A 9726-nucleotide genomic window follows, 5' to 3' on the forward strand; every position below is an offset into this window, starting at 1 on the left:
AGCTCTCACGATCCTCATATTGGGCGCTGGTTAATTCCGAACCCTGTTTTAACAGGATCAGGACGAAAAGATTTCTCTCTTTTCCTTTGCTTTCCTTCAGTTCTCGAAGTTGCATATATTAAGCGGAAATTACCGTAGAATCATGAATTATGTACGTTCCTATGTACAAAAACGTGTTAACATGTGTCTACATATTAATACATATTCAAAAAGGAAAGCTTTATTTATGCGTCATGATATAAGTCCTATGCTTCAGAACCATAATCAAATATATAAAAATCATATTGACTATATTAAATATAACTATTAATATGAATTAAATTATTGACATGTATTATTAGTATCTATACGACGTCGTTTTAATGTCAAAGGGGTTGTAGTATCAGTCAACGGTCGTTTTGGTACCTTCGGCAAATTTAATTTGTACTTCGGGACAGGTTGTGCTTTATGGACAGTTTGTTTTCTTAAAAGCGCGATTTCTTTCGCCTCTTGAATCTTCTTAGCAGCAAGCTCCTATTTTGTTATACGAATATTTTATTCAATGTAACAGTAGTTATTATAAAATTATTATGATTCCAAGTACCATCTGTCTAAGTTGTTCCATTTCCAATTGTTTCATCTTCAAAATATTATTAAATTGTTTCCTTTCTTCCGCTCGTACCGCCGTTTGGAGGGGTGGAGTTTTCGGTCTCATTAAATTCTTTCTTGCCAAATCTGGCACAAACGGCGGTTTCTTCCAAACCTAAATCATTATACGAAAAAAGGATGTTTTCAGATGTTAAATTTCTTATTTCCACGTTTATAATTTAATTGTAAAACAATCATTGAGAACCGAGCGATTACTTGCCTCCGTACTTGTTTTATTTTTGTAACAACTTGATAACTTCTGGTCTTTAACAATGGCATTACACTGCACTTTCCCAACATTGTTGTTAGTGTTTTTATTATTTTCATCAATCACTGTTGCTCGTGATTTTAGATATTTAGGAACAGGATTCGCTCGAAATACGAACGGGTTTTTTGCTCCATGTACATTCTACGATAATTAATAATTTAATAAATTGTTTTGACACTTACGTGATTCGCGGTTAAGTACCTTTTCAACATGTTCTGGTTTGTTTTCTTGTTTGCATTTCATTGGTCTTCTGAAGGGATTTGTAAGAATGTTTAGTCGTGGTTTCACTTCGTTAGATTTTTCTGTTTGTTTCTTATCCTAAAACATTTTCTCAGTTTTTATTAAGAATCATTAACCGATCAATTAAATTTTAGCTGCATACCGTTTTGATAACAGTGTTGTTCATGTCAGATTCATTCATAGTGTTCTCGATTTCGTTGTTAATGTCGCACTGTTCTATCCTAGATGAAGTAAAATTTATTCCAGATAAAGAAAATGTTTCGAAAGATCTGGAAACACATTAAAATATTACAAGACATTCGAGAACGGTACATTTGAAATAAAACCATATTTTTAACGCTTACTCAATCACTGAGTTATCGTTAAATATACCACGTACGTTCACGTTCGGGGTACTCACGATTACCCTCGGTTTACCTAAATGAGTCAGAAAATATTTAATCATTAATATTGCGTACAATGTATGAATTATAATAAGGTTTTCACTTACTGAAAAATGAGTCACCGATCTCGGGTAATTTGGAAAAATCGACGAATTGCGGGGATTCCAGTTGATCCCATTGTTCTTTCTGTGGGTATTTGTAACTCTCCTTGTTAATATTTGTATCCCCAGGCTGCCATAACTTCCGTGCTTTCGGTTTCAAATTATTTTTTTGATATCCGAACGGTGTCAGAGTATGTTCAGAATTTATATTTGCCGTTTTCTGCGCGTGTGACATTATTGATATATTGAATTGTTCGTTTAAATATTCAAGGCGCGCTTCTTCACGAGGTCTTGCCAGAAATAAATCTTTAATGTCCAAAAATTACAATAAATTGTCTCGATCGCTTCAGTAGTTGCGAGTATTGTTTGTAGTCTATAAAAAAAAGTTTCTAAATATTACAACCATTTTCAAAGTGCACAACGATGTGTCAACGTCGTAGATGTTACTATTCTTAATGCATCCGATAAAATAGCATCCAACATGAATGTTAGAACTATTTTGCTAATTGTAAACTAAAACATATTTTCGGCTACGATTTGTGGGAACGTGGAGAAGCGACTTTAAATTAATCCGGTTTCCATTGATATAATGCGCGGAGGGTTGACCGCGATCATAGATATTCATCGACGCGTGATTGTATGCGAACATTTCTATGGATACATAGACGCACAACAAAGCCGAAGGTTGACGCTGTTGCACCGTTCGACAAGTTTTCCCAACAGATCTTTCGATATGATCAATGTTTGTCGCGATCGAAGAGTGGAAATCGTACAGTGTGCGATCTGTGTCGTGCTGGGACGGAATTCTCTTATAAAATTGCGTACATTGATGGCAATATGACGATTTGTCGTGTTGCACTGCAGTGCATAGAAGGTAAAAAAAATCTTGCGATGAGGAATAAAACAATGTGTTACGATTACAAGTAACTTTCATCGGATACTAGGAGGAAGTTTCGATTATGCATGGACTAGGGTAAGACACAATCGATCATAAAGTGTATTTGCAATAGTTCTTTTCGGAGCGAGCAAGCAAATTAATGGAGCGTGTATTCCGATCGTTCCGTTTTGCAATAGAAAATTAAAATTGTGCATTTTATTCAATTCTTAAAGGTTCCGCGACATAACTTGACAACGTATACAGCTACTTTTCTTTTTGGAGTCGTACGACACAGTCGTCAATTTCACCGTAATTGATTTGGATTGTTATTGTATGTGTATACCAGATGGTAATTTTATCATTGAATAATTTATTGGGAAATTTACATAGAGCCGAGCATAATATGGTGGGTCTGAGTACCAATCGATGGCTGGAAGCGCTTTGGGAACCAGGAGCTAAATTATACACCTTACCGAATGCGCTTGATATGCTTGATGTCACCGGAGATGGAGATGCTAGACTCATTTGCGTTGACCTGGGTCCACTGGGTACTAGTTCAGCGAAAGTACGCCACGGCCTTTACAGTCTATTAGACTATATTTCAAATTCGCAATCGTTTATTATTCCGTTTGGCACGAATTCAGAGTATTTCTCAGATCAATAAACCAGTTAAAAAATGTCGAACAAATTCGACATATTTATATGTTTTCCCTCTTGTTTTCAAAAAATCAGATACGAGTTTACAAAGGAGGCGATCAGATAACCGAGCACAATATGGTGGATCGAACCTGCGGAGTAGTCGGCTTATACACTGAAAACGGTGAACCGAGGTCGTCTGTGTTAGCCGTTGGCGGCGGTTCGAGTGTTTACATTTTCAAAAATATGAGACCCTATTATAAATACTCCTTGCCACATCTCGATGTCCACCCGAAAGAGCGGGAGGTTTGAGAAATCTGCTTATTTCTTTGAATTAATGTTACCCAATTCTTTTTATACAATGACTTTGATCGATACACCGCGCAGATCTGGCATAAAGCAGGACTCGAAGATGAGTTGAACGTGCTTACGCTAACGGATGAATTAGAATTGCTGTTGAAAGAATTTGGAGCAGGATTCATCTCACCGCGGACATTGAAGTTCCTTTCCATGGATCCGAGTTTGAAGGCGGAATTCGCAGCAAAGTACAAAACGATTCCACTAATTAAAAGTAATGCGTTGTCTGCCATTTCTGTGATTCGAAAAGACTCGTGGTCCAATCCTGCCAGCGGTTGCATCGTTCTCGGCACGGAATTCGGGGAAGTTCTTGTTTTGGATCCTCGGTAATAGAATGCCCGTCATTAAAAATGGGCATCTACAATATGTTTGATTTTATGGGCAAATATTGATCTCTTATTTTTTTTTTATAGAACGTTCACTGCCATGGACAAGCATTTTGTCGGATGGGCACCGGTAGCGTTCGCTTGCACCGGTTTATGGACAGGCGACGGCAAAATACTGATTATCGCAAGGGATGGCAAGATCGGCGCGATAAAAAGAGGATCGCCAATGAAACTTTGGGAACAATTGCCTGCACCGGCTGTGGCTATTTCAGTTCTCAACAACGATAATGTCGCGGTAACTCTTATGGATGGTACCTTAGTTGGCTTTTCGAAAAAGGTAATCGGAGTAATGCTTACAATATACGATGTGTTGAATAGAGTGGTAAGGGCAGCATTAATCCCATAGGGCATTAAACTATGGAACGTTGACGTTCCGGGGGCAATTCTTGATTCAGCGAGCTTACCAGTGCCACAAAGCGGGCTGTCTTTGCTTGCTGTGAGCACTGCTGGTTTCGGTATTCGGATCTACGATGGAAAGCATCATGTGGATACCTTGAAAATTATGGAGCCGGTGTCAGCGTTGAAGGTAATGTTTCCTTCATTGTTAACAGACAATCGGATTATATTTCTTTGTTGCTTCAGTATGGTCGAATGGGTCAAGAGGAACGAACCATGGCAATGGTCACCGTGGGCGGTGGACTTTGTGTGAAGATTTTAAAGAGGACTGCTGACTTCAGCATCCACAACACGACTACGGACTCGCTGACCAATGATAGTCCAAAATTCACGATACCAAAGAAAACACGACTGTTCGTCGAGCAAACAATACGGGAACGATCAGAGGCGAAAAAGATCCACAGCACATTTCAGCAGGGTCTTCTACGACTACGCTTAATAGTCGCTAAAAAGACGGTGGAGTCTTTAAACGAAAGTCAAGATTCTGGACCATGCCTGATCACGATGGAGGCTACCGTTTTGGGATTAGGGCCGAGCTATCAGATTCGTATCACGCTGACGAATGTGTCCGACGAAATGTCCGACACAGGATTGTACATCGTTTGTAGAAGTGAAAACACGGATGTCCGACCACGTGTTATAGATGTCCCTTTACTGCCAAGCGGAATTCCGATTCCTATGGCGTTAAATGCAACTCTGACCAGTAGAATATCAGGAAGAGTGCAGATCTTGTTGTGTAAGAAAGCTAGAACAAAGCCAATTAACGTGGTGACAGTGGTTCTACCAGCTGCTGAAGAAGATATTGAGGTGTAATTTTTTCATAATGATGAAACAATAATTATATAGAAAAATGTATTTTACAATAGGTCTATAGGATGTCTTCTGTCACTTAATGTAGTTCGCTTTGAAAAGTAAGTTTCCAAAAACTTTTGATTTTAAAGTGAATATATTGGAAAGAAACTGTTTCATCCCGAATCTTTTATACATTTAAAAACGATTTATCGAAAGATCGATGTAGAGGATTCATGTTTTATGTATTTTCTCAGTTTATTAATTAAATTAGTAAGTTAGTAATTAATTTAATTAGTAAGTTACGTAACGTAATTTTAAACGAATTCTACGTATCTGTGTGGTAGGTTGCGACCAATTCTGGTAAGTTCTATCTTGGTCAATTACTGTAAAGTTAATATACTTACACTGTATTTACGAAAAGTTTGTTTTAAAATTATAAAAGTGTAAAATTCTACTTTAATATTTGTTGTTTTCTAAGCGATTAGATGTTTGGTAAATATGAATGTAAAATATGGAAGTTACATCGTCAAACAGTCAATTAATCAATAGATAAGATTATTGATTGTTGAAAGTGAAAAGTACCCTCATAAATCCAGTAAAAACTATATACTACTAAAAATTTTTAAATAGCGCCATTTGTAAGATGTGCCGCCAAACCACATAATAACAAAATGGTCAAATTCTTGGTTAAAGTTTTCTACAGATAATAGTTATGACGATTTCATATTTCGACAAAACTTACGCCGTTACACTAAATCATGGATCTGAGATCCGTGCGTTAAACCCATAGATCTAAGAATATATTTCGCTCTGCATGCCTTTGATGGCGCGCCGATTGAATGGATGCGCGGAAAGAATCAGACCGCAACCACGATAGAGCGAGACAAACTATATTGTTCGTCATGTAGTTACGCTAATTTCATGCTCTTTCTCACTCGCTATTTTCTCTCTTTTTCCTTGATTATGAAGGTAGCACTGTTTCATCAGTAAATCGCCACTGAATCAGAACAAACAAAATTTCTATATTAACCTTTATTAACGAATCGAGCTGCGACCTGGAAGTGTGCAGGAGTAGAACCCGTGATGTATATTCTTAGATACAAGGACAATACTTTATTCGAAAATTTACAAAATATGTATATTAAAAAGTCAATAAATTCCGACGTACAGTTGAAAAGAAAGTAATTTTTTGTTCCTCCACACTTCGGCAGCTGTTAGGATCTAGAAGAAAATCAGGAGAGATTTCACAAATGTCATTGGTTAATACCATTCTGCAGTAATTTCAGAACAATCTTCGAAAGTACTCAACAGCGCTTTAAGAGTACACGGAATTATTACGGATTAGGTAGGTACTATCAACTGTTCATATGATTCATAAGTCCAAACCACAGTGTACGAAACGTAGTTCGATTTAATAAATTACTCACAAAGACTACGTATAAGACTTGCACGCTTTTCTTACCCCCTGAACTGAGCTGCGTAATCCTACCATTTTACTGTGCACCCAATCCGCAGTGGATTATGTCTCACCAAAGAATCATCAGCCAACCAGAGCAAAAGGAAGTTCTACACCAATCTTCACAACGAATCACGCTGCAGTTTGGAGGTGTGCAGAAGTAGGACCCATTACTGTATTCGTAGCCATCTGGTGGCAAAGCGGAAATTGATGATGGCATACATTTTGCATACAATTTTTCGTCTCTTGAGAACAATTTCTAATCAATGGTCTTTATACCCAGGTTTCTGTGCGCGCTTGTTTCGTCTTCGTTCGCCGCCATCATTTCACGAAGACGAAAGAGGTTGGTTTTGCTGATTTTCCTGTGGTAGTGCCGTTTTACGAAAGGTAGCACAAATGAAGATGGTGGATAAAATAGAAATGAGTCTGGATGACATTATCAAGCAAAACAAAGGGACTAGACCGCGCGGCGGCGGTAGTAGACGAGGAAGAGGCGCCGGTAACTCACCTCGTAGAGGAGTACGCAGACCTCAAAGAGTTGGTGGTGGCGTCATGCGGGGACGCAGTCGTGGTGGCATTACACGAAGTTCTCTTCCATACACAAGGGTAAGAAATTCGTTCAATTTATCTTTTTCGTTGAACTTTTCCTATTTAATATTGTATAGACATCTCATGTGCATCGTAATATCGGAACCTATCATGTTACTTCCGCTGTAAATGCTCGTGTATAAATTATTTTAATCTTCAACGGTATAATGATCATATCTCAAAGTAAGTCAGTTTCATGAAGGTCAAGACATCATCTATGCGGTGTTTATAAGATTTCCGACAAAAATGATTTTTTTTCTTCATATATCTCTTTGGCGTTGTTGTAATTCACCTTTTTATTAAACTTATATGAAGGCGCTTAATTTTAAGGATAATTGCGTGCGTCATTTCTTAGATGTTTTTGCACCTGGTGTACCAATTGTTCAAGTAGTTCAGATTTCTTGAATTTCGTACAGTTTCTCACTATTTTTCCGGTTAATTCCAAAAAAAGTGTTGTGTACTAAAACATTCTAATTTATCGCGTACCTAATGTCGTGTGTGATAAAGACCAATAATTAATTCTGTGACTAGTTTTATTATTAAGAAAAAAGTTTATGACAAATGTGTATTTTATTCATAGGGTGATGTAAACAGTGCATGGAAGCATGATATGTTCGATGGAGTAAAAAAGGTTGGCCGAAGTGCGATAGGTAGTACAGGAACAACTAAGCTACTTGTATCCAATTTGGATTTTGGTGTATCAGATTCAGATATTCAGGTACAGTAATTAAACAAATTCAAGTTAATATATTAATAAATCAATTGAAACAGATTTTTAATGGTTTCATTTATGTGTGTTTCTAGGAATTATTTAGCGAATTTGGTCCCTTGAAGTCAGCTGCAGTTCATTATGATAGGTCCGGTCGATCCTTGGGATCTGCGGACGTTATATTTGAAAGAAGAGCAGATGCTATTAAAGCAATGAAACAGTACAATGGTGTACCATTGGATGGTGTGTAGCTTTATGCTTATATTACAATTTTTTCTTTGAATGTCACTTTTTTAATTATAAAATTCCGCCTATATTTAGGGTTTCAGTATCAATAATTAATCTGGTCTCCAGTTTATACCTAGTGACATACAGTTTGAGCATTTTCTCTTTTATTCTTCCATAAACACTCCAACATGGGATGAAATTAAAGAAAAACAAAAATTTCAAAGAAGTTCTAGTGAATTATGATTTGCACAAATATTCACATCTGTTATTGCAATGTGTGATGTACATCGGCAGGTCGTGAAATGAACATACAAGTTGCTACCTCTGAAATACCAGTCACATCGATCCGTGGAGGCCCGAGACTTACTGGCAGTAATTACACACAGAGACCTCAGTCCCGCTTTAGGGGTAATCGTGGCACAGGCCCCATCAGAGGTATATAATCCTATAAATCGGAGATGATAATGCAAATTTTTTTAAAAAAGAAATAAATCAATTAATAAACGTATAATTTTTCTATTTAAAGGACGTGGAACCGGTCGACGTGGTGGTAGAGGAGGCAGTCGACAAGTGATGAAAACTCCCACGGCTGAGGAACTAGATGCTGAATTGGAAGCTTATGTTAAAGAAGTAAAGTAACAACGTCACAAACCTTCACTCTTAAGTTTTTGTTCAAAATCGACGTAACACGATGCAATGTGTTTCCCTTATTTTCATGAGAATATATAAAATAAGTAATAACTGTATCATTAGCAAAATGTTATAACAAATTTCTTTTAAACGAGTTTTTTTTTTATTTTTGACGTTTTCTCTGGAAATTGGCATACAAATTTTACAGACTTAAGAAAGATGATTTATAGAAGTTCATAATTTTTTTTATGATACCGCAACAGACAAGAATGAAAAAATAAAAAAAAGTTATGATGTAAAGACTGTATGGATTTGTATGTACTATCGTGCGTGTGTGGTTATCAGATGAAAAATACAGTAAAATTCATCTTTAAAAGTTGTTGTTTATCAAAGTACAGAATGTGCTTCTAGCCCTCAATCTAATTTTTGATTCATAGAATAACGAATGATCTAAGTATCCACTTTTAAACTTAGTTTACACCTTGTAGAGTATCCTATTATACACTATATATGTCAATTACTATTATATATTAATAGTACCATACCTCTGTACATTATGTTTACCAAATTGTTTTCTTACCATGGATAATGAAATTTACCACTATGCGTAGTTAATAGCTCATAGTGGAATAAGGCTGTGACATACTGTTATCTAGTCAACAACTAATGAAATATTTTACTGTGCAGTAATGGGCTTGTAAGACAATGTATACGCTTCTAAATATGCAGCGTATGAATGGCAATGCAGTGGCACAAGACTGAAGCAAACAAACTGACGAATCGTTACCTAATAAATAACAATACTCTTGACAATGAAATAATATTTATTTCCCACCTAATCGCAGTTTTGTATTTTGATAAAATTTTTGTTTGTTTAAAATGCGTAGAAATTTTTTTTAAATGTTTTATTTCGAATATTTCCATTATTTTGTTATTATATTAAAAGCACAGTTTGTATCCAAAGGAATATTGTGAAGGAAAACACTGGTTTCGAGAACATTCTTTATTTATTTAAATAATCACACGAGGTATTTTGTACATATGTAAAAATA

At 36.4% G+C, this 9726-nt stretch overlaps 3 protein-coding genes across 7 annotated transcripts; 2 read left to right on the plus strand and 1 right to left on the minus strand.

The window, feature by feature from the left end:
• LOC144475666 (uncharacterized) lies at nucleotides 1-2204 on the minus strand. Of its 2 annotated transcripts, XM_078191774.1 has the most exons (8): nucleotides 2067-2204; nucleotides 1626-1992; nucleotides 1480-1552; nucleotides 1278-1404; nucleotides 1097-1213; nucleotides 848-1036; nucleotides 584-742; nucleotides 1-513 (listed from the first exon to the last, which is right to left on the minus strand). In XM_078191774.1, exons 2-8 carry the CDS (start codon nucleotides 1852-1854, stop codon nucleotides 322-324), a joined length of 1086 nt encoding a protein of 361 aa, XP_078047900.1. In that variant the 5' UTR covers nucleotides 1855-1992; nucleotides 2067-2204; the 3' UTR covers nucleotides 1-321. The 2 variants fall into 2 exon arrangements, with proteins under 2 accessions (XP_078047900.1, XP_078047898.1); XM_078191772.1 differs by having other exon boundaries at nucleotides 1626-2204.
• Nucleotides 2205-2275: 71 nt separating this feature from the next.
• LOC144475665 (BBSome complex member BBS1-like) lies at nucleotides 2276-5341 on the plus strand. Of its 3 annotated transcripts, none has more exons than XM_078191770.1 (8): nucleotides 2276-2592; nucleotides 2730-2827; nucleotides 2887-3061; nucleotides 3229-3438; nucleotides 3520-3815; nucleotides 3903-4152; nucleotides 4222-4401; nucleotides 4458-5341. In XM_078191770.1, the coding sequence occupies exons 3-8, from the start codon at nucleotides 2900-2902 to the stop codon at nucleotides 5082-5084; spliced, it is 1725 nt and encodes a 574-aa protein (XP_078047896.1). In that variant the 5' UTR covers nucleotides 2276-2592; nucleotides 2730-2827; nucleotides 2887-2899; the 3' UTR covers nucleotides 5085-5341. The 3 variants fall into 3 exon arrangements, with proteins under 3 accessions (XP_078047896.1, XP_078047897.1, XP_078047895.1); XM_078191771.1 differs by having other exon boundaries at nucleotides 2730-2805; XM_078191769.1 differs by lacking the exon at nucleotides 2730-2827.
• A 1454-nt stretch (nucleotides 5342-6795) lies between these two features.
• On the plus strand, nucleotides 6796-9497 carry Ref1 (RNA and export factor binding protein 1). Of its 2 annotated transcripts, XM_078191481.1 has the most exons (6): nucleotides 6796-7125; nucleotides 7688-7825; nucleotides 7912-8059; nucleotides 8339-8479; nucleotides 8571-8674; nucleotides 9362-9497. In XM_078191481.1, the coding sequence occupies exons 1-6, from the start codon at nucleotides 6916-6918 to the stop codon at nucleotides 9362-9364; spliced, it is 744 nt and encodes a 247-aa protein (XP_078047607.1). In that variant the 5' UTR covers nucleotides 6796-6915; the 3' UTR covers nucleotides 9365-9497. The 2 variants fall into 2 exon arrangements, with proteins under 2 accessions (XP_078047607.1, XP_078047606.1); XM_078191480.1 differs by lacking the exon at nucleotides 9362-9497 and having other exon boundaries at nucleotides 6797-7125; nucleotides 8571-9355.
• The last annotated feature ends 229 nt before the right edge of the window (nucleotides 9498-9726 follow it).

This window comes from Augochlora pura, chromosome 10 (genome assembly GCF_028453695.1).
Source record: "Augochlora pura isolate Apur16 chromosome 10, APUR_v2.2.1, whole genome shotgun sequence".
NCBI lineage: Eukaryota > Metazoa > Arthropoda > Insecta > Hymenoptera > Halictidae > Augochlora > Augochlora pura.